This window comes from Chlorocebus sabaeus, chromosome 4, assembly GCF_047675955.1.
Source record: "Chlorocebus sabaeus isolate Y175 chromosome 4, mChlSab1.0.hap1, whole genome shotgun sequence".
NCBI classification, from domain to species: domain Eukaryota; kingdom Metazoa; phylum Chordata; class Mammalia; order Primates; family Cercopithecidae; genus Chlorocebus; species Chlorocebus sabaeus.
The window spans coordinates 93,429,891-93,448,216 of NC_132907.1; the positions used below are offsets into that span (position 1 = coordinate 93,429,891).

The window sequence follows — 18,326 nt, forward strand, 5'->3', positions numbered from 1 at the left end:
CTTTTAGTCTGTAGAGTTTCTGCTGAGAAATCTGCTGCTAATATGACAGGTTTTCCTTTATAGGTTATTGGATGTTTTGCCTCACAGCTCTTCCATTTGTTTCATATGTCTTGACGTTAGATAACCTGATGACCATGTGCCTGGGTGATGATCTTTTTGCAGTGATTTCCCAGGTGTTCTTTGAGCTTCTTGTCTTTGGATGTCTAGAACTCTAGCAAGGTCAGGGAAGGTTTCCTTGATTATTCTGTCAAATAAGTTTTCCAAACTTGTAGATTTCTCTTCTTCCTCAGGAACACTAATTATTTTTAGGTTTGGACATTTAATCTAATCACAACTTTCTTAGAGGCTTTGTTCTTAAAATTCTTTTTTTCCCCTTCTATGATTGGACTAATTACAAAGCCCTGTTTGTGAGCTCTGAAGTCTAGTTGTTCGATTCTACTGCTGAAACTTTCCAGTGCGTTTTGTATTTGTCTTAGTGTGCCTTTCATTTCCAGACATTGTGTGTGTTTTTTCTTTGTGATCTCTATTTCTCTGGAGTATTTTTTTCATCTATAACCTGTACTGATTTTTAAATTTATTTAAGTTGGTTTTCACCTTTCTCTGGTATCTCCTTGAATAGCTTAATAATCAACCTTCTGAATTCTTTATCCAGCAATTTGGAGATTTTCTTCTTGGTTTGGATCTCTTTCTGGAGTGCTACTGTGGTGTTTTGAGGGAGGTCTAGAACCTTGTGTTTTCTTGTTACCAGAATTAATTTTCTGATTCCTTGTCATTAGTGTAGATTATTTCAGTGGGAAAATCTGGAACTCAAGGTTTGCTGATCAGATTCTTTTGCTGCATGGATTGGTCCCTTGATTTGTACACTGTCCCTTCCCCTAGAGATGCAGCTTCTGGAAATCAGACAGCAGTGATTGCTATTGTTCTTCTGGGTCTCTCCCCCGAGCAGGGCTACCAGGCTGGTGCTGGGGAGTGTCTGCACAGAGGCCTATAATGTGGTCTGTCCTCAGGTCTCCCAGCTGTGGATGCCAGCACCTGCCCCGGTGGAGGTGACAAGGGACTGAAGTGGACTCTGTGGGGGTCCTCGCTGTCGACAGGTTTATTGTGGTGACTTTCTCAGAGGCTGGTTATTCTAGCAGTGAAGTTGTCACGTGGACAGACTCGGGACCTCTGGTTATCCAGGACGCTGCGGGAGGTGGAATTAGCTCTCGTTTTCTCCTTCCTAGGAGCAGGGTTGTTCTGTCATGAGTTACTGTCATGTCCCGAGCTGGTTGGCCTCCAGCCGGGAGGTAGCACTTTCGAGAGAGCAGCAAAATTGTCACCTGTCCTGTGGAATCGCAGCAGCCTGTGGCTTCTTTTAAGGCTCTGTGGTTTGTTGTTATTTTTCTGGTACGGTCCTGTGGTGGTTCCAGGGGCAAAAGTCCGCAGTGTGAGTCTCCACATGCTGTTCTCTCTGTCCTGGTGGGAGCTGCACGTCAGAGCTGTCTCCCATCTGCCATCAGCCCTGCATGCTTTCACTTGCTTCCCAAAACAGTTGTGTTGTGTGGTGGAGATCAGAAGGGTAGTTCACACCCCTTCAGCAGCAAAGATGCAGTCCTGAATATTGAAACTAACTGGTTTCCATCCTAAATGCCTTGGCTGAGCCGCCATCTCCTTGTTTCAGTGCTGGGCACCACAGGCTTGGAGCTTTTTAGGCTCTGGGAGGAGGCACAGTGGAAATTGAGGTCGCTGTGAGGTCGCTCCAATGTCACCTTGCACTGTTGCCGCCTGGCCACCTTGCTGTCTCTGGCATCATGGAGAGTGCGGGCAGGGGACCCCTGGCCCTCTTCCTTCTCCTCCTGCCCCGGGGGGAGCAGCAGAGATCAAAGGGGCTGGAGGAGGGTGAAGATATTATTCATATTTTGATTTGTTTCCTTTACATTTTGATTTTTCAGTCCAGTTGGGATTTATCGTTGTAATCAGGGAGATAAGAGATAAGGTTATTTTATCCCACAAAGTAACTATTGGTTTTCACCTTGTGTATTAAATATTGCACCTTTCCCCCTCAAATTGAAAGACTCCTTTTATGGTTCACCGTGTTTACCTAAACACAGGCAAATAACCCTCTAGAGATATTTTCATTTTTCATTTACTTTCAACGATTCTTACACATTTATTTTTTCCATACAAGCTTTCAAATGACTTTGTCCAGTTCCTAGACACATGGAATTCAAGTTGCAGTTACATTAGTTATGCACTTTCCATAGGGAGGGGCCCACATCACAGCCCCCACAGAGAAGCAGCAAAGGTCCCAGAAGCCAGACTCTCCACCATGGCCAGGAAGTGGCACACAGCCCCCCCATCCCCAGGTGTGCACCAGCCCCAGCCCTCACAGACACCAGCAGGGGCTCGGCCCAAACCTTCCTGGGCAGAAGAGACAGGGCCTGTGTCCCTGGAAAAGTCACCGTCCCTTACTCCACAGCCAGGGGACGAAAGACTTCCCTGGATCTGGACAAGGCCCTGTTGGTAATTATCACACCTGCAGAGAATTCGTGCAGACTTTTGCTTAGTTCAGCAGTCTAGGTGTACGGCTCACTGGGAAAAGTTCATTCTCTTTCAAACGACCCATTAAGTCTTCTATGAAATTTCTTTTCTCAGAAGGGTGATTGGCGAAACTGCTGTGTAGATCCGAAGCACTTGGAATTCACTTTGAACTACCGTGTAACTGTGGTCTTTTAAGTAAAATATAAAAATGCTTTCTTTTTTTTTTTTTTTTGAGACGGAGTCTCGCTCTGTCGCCCAGGCTGGAGTGCAGTGGCCGGATCTCAGCTCACTGCAAGCTCCGCCTCCCGGGTTCCCGCCATTCTCCTGCCTCAGCCTCCCAAGTAGCTGGGACTACAGGCGCCCGCCACGGGGCGCCTGGCTAATTTTTGTATTTTTTTAGTAGAGACGGGGTTTCACCTTATTAGCCAGGATGGTCTCGATCTCCTGACCTCGTGATCTGCCCGTCTCGGCCTCCCAAAGTGCTGGGATTACAGGATTGAGCCACCGCGCCCGGCAAAAATGCTTTCTCTATGATGCATTTTTATCAAAATTACTAGGAACATAACTATAACTAGACTTGCAAACTTTCTCTCTAAAACCAAAGCAAAAGGAAAAACTAAAATTGTGTAATGATTGCCAAATCAATGTATATACATTGTAGAAAATGTGGGAATGGCAAAGATTCCCAGGCAAAAATGAAAGTCACCTGACCCACCTGAAGCCCCTGTGACATGTGTGATGTGCTGTTTTATAAAATTACAGTCACCTTGTAGCTGAGTGTAGCCCAGCTACACTGACTGAGGACACAACCTGTCCAAGGCTCTGGTCTAGGGCGGGGCTCGCACACTGCGGGAGGTACTGCTTTACAGAATCCAAGTGGGAAGGAGTCCTGGTCCTTTACACCAGAAACTCCTTCTGCTTCCCACTGTGCTGTAACCCGGGAGCACTCACACAACCTCCCGGGAGCTGCTAGTCTCCAGGTTCTGAGACACGTGGGCCCCAGCAGTGGTGCTTACAGGACACTCTGTGGCCTCCGGTGCTGCCCTGAGACCCTGACAAAGCTGAGATGTGTTTCTCTCCTTTTGCTTGCCCCACCAGAGTCAATGCCAGGGACTCCCTGAAGATTTACAGGCGCCCCTCTCCGTTCTCCAGTACTGTTCACCCGGAAGGGGGTTCGACGGCACAGGTAAGTTGCAGTCACCAGCACTGGAACCCGAGGACAGGGCTGTGTGCAGAATGTGTGGTCTGAGGTCCCCCAAGCTGAGGTTAAGGCAGTATTCAGATGGAAGCACTCTGTGTCCAAGGATGCTGCTCCCATGGGAATGATGGTGGGTGGAGCACGGAAGAGAGATGGAGTGAGAGGTAGGAACGCTTCCCAGCTGTGGGTGAGAGACACAGACGGGTACCAAAGCGGGAGCCCCCACACTGGAGCGCCACCGTCAGGCTGCGGTGATGGGCAGATGCCCAGGGCAGTCTCTGAAGTGCCCAGAAGACACAGAGAGGGACAGTGCTGTCATAAAGAATAGAGGGAAATTGTTAGCCGTGGCAGAATCCATGTGCTATGTTTTTAAAATAAAATGCTGAGGAAGGACTGTGTGTAGGAGACAGATGGGAATAGAGATGTGTGTGTGGTAACATGTGCAGGTATGTGGGGGGGTGTGGTTATGTGGGTGTGGTTTTGTGTGTGGCGTGTGGTCATGTGTATATGTGTGAATGGTGTGTGTGTGTTACATGGACTCCGTGTCTGTCCTTCACAGGAAACGACCAGCACAGCTGCTGGCTTTAGGGCCACGTATTTCTGTTCCTGCTCTGGGGCTGGATTCCAGTGGTTTCTGCTGGGTCATTATTTATTTTTAGAGATGGGATCTCACTCTGTCACCCAGGATGGATTGCAGTGGTGGGATCAGGGCTCACTGCAGCCTCCACCACCCGGGCTGAAGTGTTCTTTCTACCTCAGCCTCCCGAGTAGCTGAAACTGCAGGAGTGTGCCACCACACCCAGCCAGTTTATTTTTTATGTCTTAAGAGATGGGGTCTGACTCTGTTGCCCGGGTTGATTTGGAATCTGGTCTCAAGCAAGCCTCTGGCCTCAGCCTTCCATAGCAGTGAGATTACAAGCATGAGCCACTGTGCTAGGCTGTGGGGAAATTCTTTTGAGCAGGCTTTGTGAGGCGGCCAACTTCTGGAGGTTACAGGTGACTTCCCCTCTCTGTGGGGGCGGGGCCTCCTCACCACACTTCCCCAGGACTTCAGGGAACAGGCTCTTGAGACTTGGAAATGAAAAGAGGATCAGCCCAGCCTGGAGGAACAGTGATGCTGGCGTCCAAGCCTTGCCCCTTGCCTGCACTTCCAGCGAAGATTTGGAGACACACTCAGTGGAAACCGATCGAGCCCCCAGCCCTCCCCTGCCCAGACTCAGCCACCAAAGTTCCCTCACTCCATGTGGCACACGGGCTCACGGGATTTTCTCTGCCTGCGATCGTCCGCGTGGACACCTGCTGCCCGGGTGCAATCGTGAGTCCCCTCGGTCTCTCCGCAGCGTCTCGCTGTAGATGATGATTTACAGTCACACTCGCGTGAAGCCACATGACACCTGGTCTGAAGCAGAGAAGATCCGCTCAGCATGAGGTTGAATCCCAAGCCCGCATCTCTGTGGGCTACAGGACAATCCTGTGGAAGCGACTCTGTTGGTTCGTTGTTCACATCGGGGAGGAGAATTCCGTCTGAAAATGAGCGTGACTTCACTGACACCCGCGTCCATGGCACAGCCCTGTGCTGAGCTCCACAGACCTGCAGTCCATCGCCTCCCCTCGGAGTGGGCCTGAGGCTGCAGACAGCGTTGTCCAAAGAAGACAGCCTGAGTAGATGAATGGAACAAACTGGAAACTCCGGAAACAAGCCCTTCTTAACATTTCTGGTGTTTGGCTTAAATGGAAGGTGCCAAGACAAGGCAATGGGGAGAAATGGAAGCGTTTTTAATGAATGTGCTGCAGCAGCTTGATAACCACATGCCAAACACTCACAGCTCAGTACCACGTAGAAAGCAATGCAGAATCCATCACAGACCTCATATTTAGAGAGAAAACTTTAACATCCGTAGAAAACTCATACAATATGTTTTTTTAACACTAAGTATACAGTCGACCTCTTAAATTGGCTAAGAGCACAAAATGTAACAGGCAGAAGGTCTGTTTCAAATAAATTAAAAAGCTATGTGTTTTTAAAATATGTTTTTAAAATTTTCCCCAAGTGAGATATATACACACCCACAAAAATAGTGTACGAAGAAAAGCTGTCATACAGAAGGAGTTGTGTCCTGAATTATTCAAGGAAACAGGAAATAGGAATTAATTGAGTTGGCAACACATTAATTGTTGAAATAGGAATTAATAGAGTCGGCAACACATTAATTTTTTTTTTTTTTTTTTTTTTTTTTGAGACAGAGTCTTGCTCTTTCACCCAGGCTGGAGTGCGGTGGCGCGATCTCGGCTCACTGCAAGCTCTGCCTCCCGGGTTTACGCCATTCTCCTGCCTCAGCCTCCCGAGTAGCTGGGACTACAGGCGCCCGCCACCTCGCCCGGCTAGTTGTTTTTTTTTTTTTTTTTTTTCCTGTATTTTTTAGTAGAGACAGGGTTTCACTGTGTTAGCCAGGATGGTCTTGATCTCCTGACCTCGTGATCCGCCCATCTTGGCCTCCCAAAGTGCTGGGATTACAGGCTTGAGCCACCGCGCCTGGCCCACATTAATAATTTTTTTAAATTGTATCTTAAAATGCTGCATGGCACAAAGCTGTAGTATGTAAAGTATTGGTAGGTACAAAGGGAAAAGTCTGTACAACTTTTAGCAAAAATGCTTTTGCAGAAAAGCAAATTAAAATAATGCAAACAGAATACCGAGGTGACTACAGCTAGACATCAGAGCTACAACTTCTCATATCTGTGTCAGAAAATCCTGTTTATCCAGAATAGACTAAAATTTCAGGACAAAACATGGACTTTTTAACAGTTCTTTCTTTACCCGTTTTAAGTTATTTTTATCTCCGCCACCACCCGGTTCAGTAATTCAGCAAGATCCAGCAGAAAGAGGACTACCTTTAGAATTGGCTATTTAATGTTTCTTCCTATGGTGAGAGTGTCATGGAGCCTGGACATTGCAGGCTCATGCATCCATGACCAGTGTCCCACTGGGGTCAAAACTCAGCAATAGACTGGTGAACTGGGCTTCCCGCTGCTGTTTTGTTCTCCTACTGATGAAGGTCAGCTTCAGGGTGTATTTGCCATCAAACCTTTTAAGACTGGAGGGCAGCTCCCAGATATCACCAGAATCCACTCCTGTAGGCTCTTTTCTGTGGGCCACGAGAAAGGTGATCATCTCAGATGAGGTCTAAATGGTCAGAATTCCCATCATCACAGAACAGGATATGATGCACAAAGCCAAAACGGGCTTGGACTCTGGAAAGGGATGCATATAATCCCAAGTCACAGCCACTATGGCAAAGCAACGGGAGATTGTACAGATAGTGAGGTGACCGTCGATTAGACAAAAATTCTCCACATATTTGTATTTTTCCAGAAGTGCCTTTTTGGCAGAATCATCCAGAGTTTTTCACAGCTGATCCATCCCACTTGTCAGTTTTTACAGGCATATCATCTATCTTCCATTTATCCAACGTGCCGCTACGGCCTCTGCCTGTCCCGCAGCTGGAACCCCCGCCAGCCCCACCACCACCGCCACCACCACTGCGGTGCCTACCGCCCGGGCAGCTGGTGCCGCCATCTTGTCCACCTCCTCGTCTCCCTCCATAGGATATCTTTGTGATCTTCTGTTAGGCAATGTTTTCTTTGATAGATACCAAAAACACTATTTCTGAAAAAAATAATAATTTGACTTTAAGCATTTAAAAATTTCCCTTCAATTGACACCATTAAGAGAACGAAAATATAAGCCACAGACTGAAATAAAATATTTACAAGTCATATACTTGTATCCAGAATATTTAAAGAATTTTCAAAACTCAGTAACAAGAAAACTCTGTTTTTAATTGGGCAAAAGATTTGAACACAAAACTTCCCCAAGGCCGTAATATGAATGACAAAGCACATGGTGCTCAACATCGTTTACCATCAGGGATCCACAAGCAAAAGCCACAATAAGATAGCGTGGCACCCATGTTAGAAAGGCTACAATAAAAAATGATTTGCAATGTAAACCAGGCATAGTGGCTCACAACTGAAATCCCAGCACTTTGGGAGTCCAAGGAGGCAGAAGGATTGTTTGAGGCCAGGAGTTTGAGACCAGCCTGGGCAACCTATGTCTAAAAAAATAGATTTTTAAAAAGATGAACAACACCAAGTGTTGGTGAAGATGTGGGAGAACTGGAAGTCTCATCCGTTGCTAATGGGGATGAAAGATGATGTCACATCACCAAGCAGTTTGGCAAACCTTCTGATGCTGAGTAGGTACTTTTGATATGACCCAACGCTCTCACTCCCCGATTCTTACCCAAGAGCAATGAAAGCAAGACTCTGTCTCTAAAAAAAAAATTAAAAGGAAGATGAACAATACCAAGTGTTGGTGAAGAGGTGGGAGAATTGAAAGTCTCATCCATTGCTCATGGGGATAAAAGATGATGCCACGTCGGCAGGCGCTCTGGCAAAGCTTCAGATGCTGAGCATATACTTATCATATGACCCAGCACTCCCACTCCCAGGTTCTTACCCAAGAGCACTGAAAACAATGTGTGTGCACATATAACAGGTGTTTTTCTTTGCTAGAGATTCCACAAGCAGGAACCACACATGGGGTGTTGAAACAAGAAATGTGTTTTCTCACATATCTGGAGGCTGGAAGTCCCAGAGCACAGTGTCTGCAGGGTTGGTTTCTCCCAAGGCCTCTCTCCTTATCTTGTACATGGCCACCTGTTCTCTGTGTCCTCCCACAGTCTTCCCTCTGTTTGTGTGTCTCTCATCATCTCTGCTTCTTATAAGGACACCAGTCACTCTGGATTAGGGTTTACCGTAATAGCCTCATCTAACGTCAGTTACCTCTTTCAAGACCCTGTCTCCTCATACAGTCACATTCTAGGTCACTGGGTGTCAGGATGTCAACCTATGAATTTGGAGGAGGATATAGTTCAGCCCATAATACAAGGATTGGGAGGAAGGGTGATGTCCCACCCCTGAGATCCTATTCCATGTCCAGGCATTCTTAATGTACCGTTACTCAGAACTGACTAGTAATGAACTTGAATTTTGTTTGAGAATAAGTTGAATGTCAACAAGGTCGTTGTTCGTCCTATGAATTTTGCTTCACTTTCCCACAGGAAACAGATGATGCCCCAAGTCTATCTTCACTTGGGTAAGTTTGTAAGTTTAATGGGAATGTTTTATCTGTCTGAAACATAGTTGTACCCTTGCCTGAACTCGAATTACTTAGGAAAATACGTCCTCTATTTAATGTCTTCCAAGAAGCTGATGACATAATGGAAAGTAGAAATGTTTCACCTAACATTTATAGCCATTCATGTAGCGTATTGCACTTACCTTACTTGAAAAAAATTACAGAATTCTTCATAAATAACATTTGAACGTATACACAAAAATAAGGCCAAGTGTAGTTATTTTCTTTCTTTAAACACATGTAATGTTGTGAGCCTGAATGTATTTTAATGTTTCTAATAGTGATTCATTGAGAATTAGGTCTTGTCATTTCAACTCTAAATATATCCACTAATGACAGCTCTGCCCCAACACTGCACAATTCCAGCCCAACTGCACACCACTTTTTCACCCTCCAAACTACAAAAGCTGAAAGAGGACCATTATAAAGAGGACCGTGATCCGGTTTTAAGCATACATTCTAAAGGGTACCCTGTTCCTTGGTGAAATAATATTGTGCAGCCATAACAAATGCATATTCTTTTGTTATGCATTTGTTATGAATCTCAACTACAGGATATGCATGTCACAGAACATAGAGTAATAGAAAATCTACTCACGCATTATGCTAAGTTATTTACTCTTTGTTTGCAATTTCATTTTCCTTTCCATAAAATGAAGACATACTAACTTTATATTTTAAAAAGCAACTTTATTCATCATTTCCCAGGGTTTCAGGGTTTAGATATTGCACTCCTACCCGCTACAATAAGTTTCATCCAGAACCATTTAATACAGTCTAAAATGAAATGAAATGGAAAGATAAGAATCATTGTCTCAAAGCACTCCAGGTGCACAGACACAGGCATGCACGTGTGCACATACACACACACACTCTCTCGCACACAGTCAAATGCACACACTCTTACACTGGCACAGCCTCCTTCCTGCCCTCACATCACATCCCAGTCCCCACCCTGCCTGCCATACTCCTCCTGTCACTGCAGGGAGTCCCAGCTGGCCCCACAGGGGAAGCGCCCACCTCAGCCTGCACAGAACAGCCCCGTCCTCTACTCTGGGCACCCAGCAGCTGCAGCTGTCCTGGCCCAGGTCCTCTGGGGTCTCTGCCACCATTCCAGTAGGTCATGCTGCTGAGCGGGGCCAGATTGCCAAACCATGGAGGGCCCAGTGGACATACGCCCAGAGACAGGACCGACATTATTCAGGGAGGGTGTGTGAGGGAGGCTCCTCATGCTTGGAAGAAGGAACACCCACACCTCATGGCTCAGAGCTGCTCGGGGTTCCTCTAGAGGCACCTGGGACCCCAGACTGCTGAGGTCACCGCATGCCTCCTGGGTTTCCCCCTCACTGATCAGTGCACCCAGCTGGCCTCATCCTCCCAACCCAGCTGCCCTGGATCATGGAGCAACATTTTTAAAATTATTATTTATTATTTTTTTGAGACAGGGTCTTACTCTGTCACCCAGGCTGCAGTGCAGTGGCACAATCTCAGCTCACTACAACCTTTGCCACTTGGGTTCTCACAATCCACCCACCTCAGCCTCCCAAGTAGCTGGGACCACAGGCTCATGCCACCACGCTGAGCCAACTTTTGTAGAGATGGGGTTTCACCATGTTGCCCAGGCTGGTCTCAAACTCCTGAGCTCAAGTGATTTGCCCGCCTCAGCCCCCTAAAGTGCTGGGACTACAGACATGAGCCACTGTGTCTGGCCGTGGAGCAACATTTAGATGGGGGAGAATTGAATACCTAACTTATACTTAGAACTTATAACCTTATGACATGCTCATTGTATCAGTTTAAATACGATAGTACATAAGTTAAAAATATTCTGCACCTCCCTTCCTGAATACCACCTCAAAATGCCGTTTTAGTAATAGAGGGTAAATACATGTTTTTTCTCTATACATATTCACTCACGTTGAGAGGTTACCATACACCATATGAATCATTCTGCAGCTTCCTCTTTTGATTTCTTCAACAATATGGCATGGATTACGTGCATGACGTTTCCTAGAGATGTGAGATGTGTTTTCTTCTTGTCAGGAATTTCACCTTCTTTCATGATGTGCATATACCGTGGCTTAGTCAACCGTTGTTCACTATGGGATATTAAGTTTATGACCAAGTTTAGGTTTTGCAAACAAAATTGCAAGAAGCACCTTTGTGCCAGTGTTGTCAGACACTGACAATATTGTTTTCTTTCTAATTGTTACTAATGACACTGAACATATTGTCATTCTCTTTTTACTGTTTCACAGTTCCTCTTGTATGAATTAGCTTTTCAAATGTTTGCACACTTTTAAATGGAGTTGTTTGTATTGTCAATATTAAGTGGTCTTTGCACATTAGGGATAATACTTCTGTGATCTATGTGTTTCCAACGTATTTCTTTCAGTCTGTCTCTTAAAATTTTGTGTTTATCATGTCTTTTGCAATGTGAAGGTCATAAATTTTTCTGAAGTCAAAGTTGTCAAATGTTCCTGTCTTACTTTAAAAAGTGTTTCTTACTCTAGAGTTTTACAAATATCATCTAGAACTCTTTGCTGATATTTTCATAATTTTTCTCTTTTGGTTTTCCTTATATTTTGATTTTCAAGCCATCCTGAACTTATTTTTGCATACAGGGAGAGAGCTAAAGTTACTTTATCTGGAAGACTTAACTAATGGTTACCACCTTGTTTATGAAACAATACACCTTTCCCATCTAATTCAAAGGCCCCCTTTTCTAGTGCTTACCATAAGCACTAGACTCAGATCTGTTTCTACACGTTTATTTCTGTCTTGTTGATCTGTGTCCTAAACCATGCTGTTTTAATTGCTGGACCTTCCTGAGCTACACTTTAATGTCTGACAGGCACATTCTCAGGTTTTTTCATTTCTAAAAGTTCTGACAATTTTTAAACTTTAATTTTTTTCATGTAAGTTTATTTAAAATTTATATGGAAAATACATTTTGTTTCAGCTCCAAGAAACCTGGAATTTGGAGCAAAGTTGCGTTAAACATACACCTTATTTTGAGAGTGGCCCATAGTGTTTTCCCCACATCCCAACTCCACAGGGAGCCCCAGTAAGTCAGTCTCCCCCAGGTGAGCAGAGGACGGAAGTTCCTGCCTTGCTCTTCCTGAGTGCCCCAGAAGCTCTGCCCTTCGTGGAAACGTGCTGGGGGCAGTGCCAGAGTTCCAGGCCAGGGAAGGTGAGCCGGGTTCTGCAGCCCAAGAGGCAGGCAGCTTCCTGGGTCAGAGAAAGGCCGCCCAGGAGATGTGCCCCATTCATCAGTTTCTCAAACCTGAGAATTGCTTAAGAGTTGTGCCTAGTTTCAGCCATCAAGGATTAAATATCACTTAGTGTGAAAATGCTCTTTCACACAACCCACTAATGTTTCTTCTAAATTGGTTTTCTTTGATTTAGTGAATCCAGGTTATGCTGAATTTTACTTCGAAGTATAGCCTGACTGTGGTTCTGATATTAGGTAAAAACTAAGACATTTTCTCTTTTATCCATTTCTGGCAAGAATGATAGAAAATTGATTGTGACCAGGATTGTAAACTTTTACTTTGAAAAAATATATATGTTTTATCAGTACACATTCACAATGGAAAACAGGGAAGTTACAAAAATTCTTGGTGTAAAAACCTAAGTCACTCACAGTCCTCCTACCCACCAATGGCTACTGCAGGCATTTTGATTGGCACCTCCTGCAGCTTCCCTTTTAACATTTTTTCGGTGTATTATACCCATTTTCTAAATGAAATTATAATCATGTTATACACCTCTTCAGGTGTATTATATTCCGTTAAAATAGAATGTAATATAAAATATAAAATATAAAAAATAAAATATAAGATACTGATGGGCATAAACCACATCCATTCTCTGTTGGAAGCCGTCTTCCTTTCAATCAAGTCTTCTCCATAGGAGAATGAGCTAACCTAACCTCGTTTAATGTGAAAAGTGTTAGACGAACACCACGTAAGTTTACAAAGCCTCAAGATGCAACAGGCGATAAATTACCATTAACCCTTTTTCTTGTCACAGAAAATGCTTCCAGGGTCACCTAACAGTTTGGATCCAGCTGGTCCACCTTATAGACTCCCTCACAGCCTTTTACTTCAGGCTCTGCCTGCTGGGCACTGGGCACATTACAAACATCAGTTTGTAGCGATCAGGGACTTTGTTTAAATCATGTCACGCTTTGCCACAGGGGGAAAATCCATTCATTAAGTGCCTGTGGGGTGTGATGTTGCTAATCACAGGTCTATTTTAGTGGGAAATGTGTAGGAATTTATAGTGTCTCTAGTGGTGGATATTAGACAAACTTATGGGGGATATTCTGGTCTGCGTGTTTGCTGTGGGATGTTGAAGGGAATGGGTGGCTTCAGGGTGACCAGCTGGAATGAAAGTGGGAATAGGGAGCAGGATTGCCCTTGTGAAGACCCTAATCCCCCGCACCTCTTTCAGTGGCTTGTATTAATTTTCTGTTGGAGGCTGGAGCCGTTCCTTTGTATTATCTCACTAGCAAGCATCCAGGGTGCTTTCCATGCCCAGGTGGTGTCTGTTGTGTAGTACATGTCTGAGCTCAGACTCATACAACCTCCCAGGAGCTACCTGTTCCTGGGATCTGCTGACAAGCAGAAACCATGGTAATGGTGCTTGCTGGAACTTTGGAGCCTTAATGGCCTGTTGTGAGCTCCCCGCCAAAGCGAGACTGTGCTTTGCTGACAGGTGGTCTTTCCTTCCTCCTGTGCTTCCTAGCAGAGGGGATCATGAGGAACACCTGTCTCCCCGCCAGGGCTTGAGCCTGAGTCCCGCTGCTGTTTGGCATCTAGAAAGGACCTTGCCATCTGGGGTATCCCCAAAGCTGCTGGCCTCTTCCCTCCAGTGAGCACCAAGCAGTCTTCCTCCACAGTGGAGGTTGCAACAATACTCTGAGTTGCTTGTTTGACTAATTGTAAGCATTCATAGGTGTGTTAGTCTGTTCCGCCTGCTTCCACAGAAGTACCACACACCAGGGGCTTAGGCAGCAAACATGTATTTCTCACCATTCCAGAGCCTGGGAAGTCCCAGGTCAAGGCGCCGGCAGATCCGGTGTCTGGTGAGAGCCCCTTTCTGGTCCTCCGATGGCCTCTTCTGGTTGTCCTCACACGCAGGGAGTCGAGAGTGAGATCCGACTCGGATGCCTGTTCTAAAGACACTCACGAATCCTGTCATCGGTGTCCCTCGTTCGTGAGCTGACACCAAAGGCTCTGCTTTATGACACACAACCCTCGGATTAGGACTTCAGCATGTGAATCTGGGGGACACAGGCAACTCCATCTACAGGAAGGGTCCTGAAGGGTGCTGCTTCAGCAACATCAAAGGCGGGTGTGGAATAGAAAAAACAGTCGGGGACAGAAAATATTTTCAACTGTGAAACGTGTGTGTGTGTGTGTGTGCGTGTGTGTGTGTGACAGAAGCAGACAGAACACAAAAATAGGTGCTGCAGTGCCGGAAGTACCGTGTGTGCATCTCAGCGAGGTGTGTGGACGTCTGCAACCAGTCTGAAATGCGGCAGGCCAGGGCGATGGGCGGGCAGTTATGGGATGGGGCGGAGGACAATCGTTAGCCCTGGTGGCATCCAGGTGCTGGGTCCAGGTTTTTTTGTTTTTTGCTTTTTGTTTTTTTTCTGTAAAGCCTTTTCCAGTCTTGTTTATGTTTGAAATTTTAATAAAATGTTGGGAAAACTGTGCATATAGGAGACAGGTGGGATTAAATAATGTGTGTGTGTGTGTGTGTGTGTGTGTCTGTGCGTCTAACTGATGGTCAAAAGATGGTGCATGTGGGGAGGCCTAGGCAGGTAGATCATGAGGTCAGGAGATCGAGACCATCCTGGCTGACACGGTGAAACGCTGGCTCTACTAAAAATACAAAAAATTAGCCTGGTTCGATGGCACCACCTGTAATCCCGTTATTCGGGAGGCTGAGTCAGGAGAATCTCTTGAACCCAGGAGGTGGAGGTTGCAGTGAGCCAAGATCGTGCCACTGCACTCCAGCCTGGGCAACAGAGCAAGACTACATCTCAAAATTAATTAATTAATTAATTTTTTTAAAAAGTGGAGCACGAGAGTGTGTTGGAGACACATTCAAATGTCCAAGGGGAACTGAGTGAGGAAGCCTGCAAGTGGGGCAGGGCTGGGAGCACTGAGGACACAGCACAGGATGTGTGGGCAGGTCTGGACCCACACCCGGAGGTCAGCTCGGGCAGAGCAGAGGAGCTCGGAGAGGAAAGGAGGGCAGATGCAGCGGGGCTGTCTCTCTGCACTGAGAGCTGAGCACTCATACACCCAGCAGAGCTGACCACTCATACACCCAGCAAAGGGGGTAAGGCTAAGGGCGCAGGTCCTCGCAGATGTCCCGCACGCTCGCTCCCAAGAGGCTGCGCAGCGAGAGGGAGGCTGCACAACTTGACCCCTCCCATCCCCATCAGGCTGCAGTGCCCAGTTTTCCTTCTGTGGCCCCAGAGATTCAGAAGGACCCACCCGAAGATCTAGGGTTTGTCTTTCACTCACTTAGGAGAGCCCCATTCTGACCATGGAAGGTCACACCCTGGCCCTTAACTCCAGTGGTCACAGTCACTGAGAGTCTGATGGGGACTGGCCTGCACCCCCAGACCCGGCCTGTGAGCTGCTTCTCTTAGCTGCAGGCTCAGTCCAGGACCTGTGTCTGATCCTGCTGCTCTGACATCCCCCAGAGGCATCCCAGGCCCCCCTCTCACTCTTTGCAGGAATCCAAAGCTCCTCTTAGCAGAGCGATCAGAAACTAATTGACACCGTAACCTGCATTTGGACTTTGGCTTCAGACAGACCTGGGTTCTAGGCCAGTGTGGAGATGCTGCTGGTTCTATAACCTCGTAAGTTTTTAATCCACTCTGAGCCCCTATTCCTCACAAGGATGTGGGGGATATTCGTATCGCTTCCCAAGAAGGTCACGTGTGAGCTCCTGGAGTTGTGAACGTCACTGCCAGCGTCTGGCGTAGTGAATAGTGGTTGCCTCTTTCCCCTTGTTTTGGATCCCAGGTGCCCAGAGTCACACTAATCCCAATCCTGGGTGGGAACACCGATTCATCCTTGATCTGAGTGACCTGCTTCCTTCACTGACTCTGTATTTTGTTTATTTATGATAATGGAGGAGGCACCAAAAACAAAAGCAGAGTCTGACATCGTTTTTGTCTGCTGTCAGGGCCCCCGTTCCAAGTCCTTGCACCCCGCTCATGTTCTTCATTCTCTTGCTTTTCTTTAAATTTTGTTCCTTAGATATCTATGTAGATATAGATGTATATTCCTAAAGAGTACATACGTGCAATACATTGGTAACTTTTTCTTTTTTTTTTTACAGAAAGGACGTTGTATGTATGTAATATCTGGAGTCTTTGGGGAATCACTTTCTTCACTTAATACTGAATTGCCAAGGTCCGTCCATACCGCGTGTCACTGTAGTCTGTTCGCGTTTGCTTCTGTAGCTGTTCCACCCCATACCGCACTTAATTACCCTCTCTGCTATGGTTGGGCATGGAGACGGTTTCCAGTTTTTCGCTACCCAGCTGTGCAGCTCAATCTTGACAGATCTCCTGTTGTACAGGTGCAACCATTTCTCCCGGGGCTATTCCTAGTGGTGCAATTGCTGGAATGTCCAGCTCTCAGAGATAAGGCCCCTGTTTTTTAAAGGTGTTGCACATGATACACTCTCACAGCAGGCTATAAGAAGTCCTATTGCTTCGTGTCCTCTCCATACTTGGAATTGACAGTCGAATAGTGTGAACTGGTGGCTTATTGTGGCCTCCTCCAGTATTTTCCTCATTATTAATGAATCTGAACACATGTGAGTCATGCGCGTTTTCTCTTCCATGAAGCACTTGCTCATGTCCCTAGTCCATTTTTCCACTGGACTCTTTGTGCTTTTCTCATTGATTTATATGAGTTTTTATATATTCTTTATACACACCTTTTGTCAGTTGGGTGAATTACAGATAGAGTCTGTCCATGTGCAGCTTAACTCCATGCTTAATTTAATATACCATTCTAGAAACCAGATCATGCATTACAATATAGTCATGTTTATTCATATTGTAAAAGGAATGCTTTTAGTTCTTGATTAATGAATCTTTCCACCAAAATATCTAAAAGATAGCCATCTATTATTTCTACTAAAGGTTTTAAGTTTTGATTTTGAGAGCCAAGTCTTTATCTTTCGTTGATTTCAGTGTATGGTGTGAGGTAGAGATCTAACTTCATTCTTTCCTCTATGGATTTGTATTGTTTCCAGCTCCATTCATTGAACAGATCCTCTCCCCACTGGCATAAAAAGCTACCTATGTCCTCAGCTCCATTTATGCGCATACTTGAGTCTATTTCTGGGCTGTGTAGTCAATTCCACTGGTCAGTTTGTCTATCCCTGCACTAATTTCTTATCATCTTACTTCCCATAGCTTCATAAGTTCTGAGAAGTAAGTACTCCCTCTCTCTCCCATGAAAGACTCTAGTTATTCAGTATTATGGTCACAAACCCCACTCTTTCCTTTCTAGTATGTCCCCCATTCTCCCACCTGCCATACCTCTAGTATCCTGACATCAGACCCTTCTTATCTCCTGTGGGTTGGCAGAGGCTAGCTGCTTGCTGTGTGGGGTCAGCAACATGTTCCATATATGGACACTTAGCTACCACCCTTGTGCTTAACCTCACATCCCAACCCCATCCTCACTCCTCCCCCTTTCCCCTGGGACCCACCGTATCTTGGGGCCCTGGAGCTTCTCCATTACTCGGTAGGGAAGACAACCTCCTTTAACTCAGCATCTTTGTCCACAGGCAGTTCAGCTTTTTAAAAATCCAATCTCCCAATCTCTGATTTTTAATTAAAAAGTTCAAGCTATAAATATATATATATGTATATGTAATGTTTAAAGTAATTACTGATAAGAAATGATTCACTTCTGCTATTTAGCTTTTTGCATTCTGTGTATCATATATATTTTTTATTTCTCAATTCCTGCCCATTTAAAAATTCTTAGTTGAATGTTTGTAATGTTCCATTTTGATCCCTTTGTTCTTTCCTTTTTGTACATTTTCTAATTATCTTCCTAATGGTTACATTGGGGATAATAATTAATGTCTTAAACTTATAACACCCTAGTTTGAATAGCAACTTAGAATTTTTTTTTTGAGACAGGACTCAGTCTGTTGCCCAGGCTGGAGTGCATAGTCTTAATTCACTGCTACCTGCTACTCCTGGGCTCAAGCAATCTTTCCACCACAACCTTCCAAGTAACTAAGACTACAGGCACACATCACCACACTTAGCTAATTTTAAATTGTTTTTTGTGGAAATGGGGTATCACTATATTGCCCAGGCTGGACTTGAACTCCTGGTCTCACACG

General features: G+C 45.4%; 1 protein-coding gene and 1 pseudogene across 18 annotated transcripts in view; one reads left to right on the forward strand and one right to left on the reverse strand.

Annotated features, from left to right (window-relative positions):
* ZDHHC11 (zDHHC palmitoyltransferase 11) overlaps positions 1 to 18,326 on the forward strand; it is a 79,586-nt gene that overhangs the window by 48,183 nt on the left and 13,077 nt on the right. For 11 of the 18 annotated variants that reach the window (XM_073014872.1, XM_073014856.1, XM_073014859.1 and 8 more), the window contains 2 exons: positions 3,619 to 3,706; positions 8,842 to 8,876. In XM_073014872.1, coding sequence (XP_072870973.1) covers positions 3,619 to 3,706; positions 8,842 to 8,876 — 123 coding nt within the window. Of the gene's footprint in view, positions 1 to 3,618; positions 3,707 to 8,841; positions 8,877 to 15,678; positions 15,805 to 16,289; positions 16,364 to 18,326 lie in introns of all 18 variants that reach the window. The other 7 variants (XM_073014865.1, XM_073014867.1, XM_073014869.1 and 4 more) reach the window with 2 other exon arrangements.
* LOC140711608 (signal peptidase complex subunit 2 pseudogene) lies at positions 6,347 to 7,643 on the reverse strand (annotated as a pseudogene).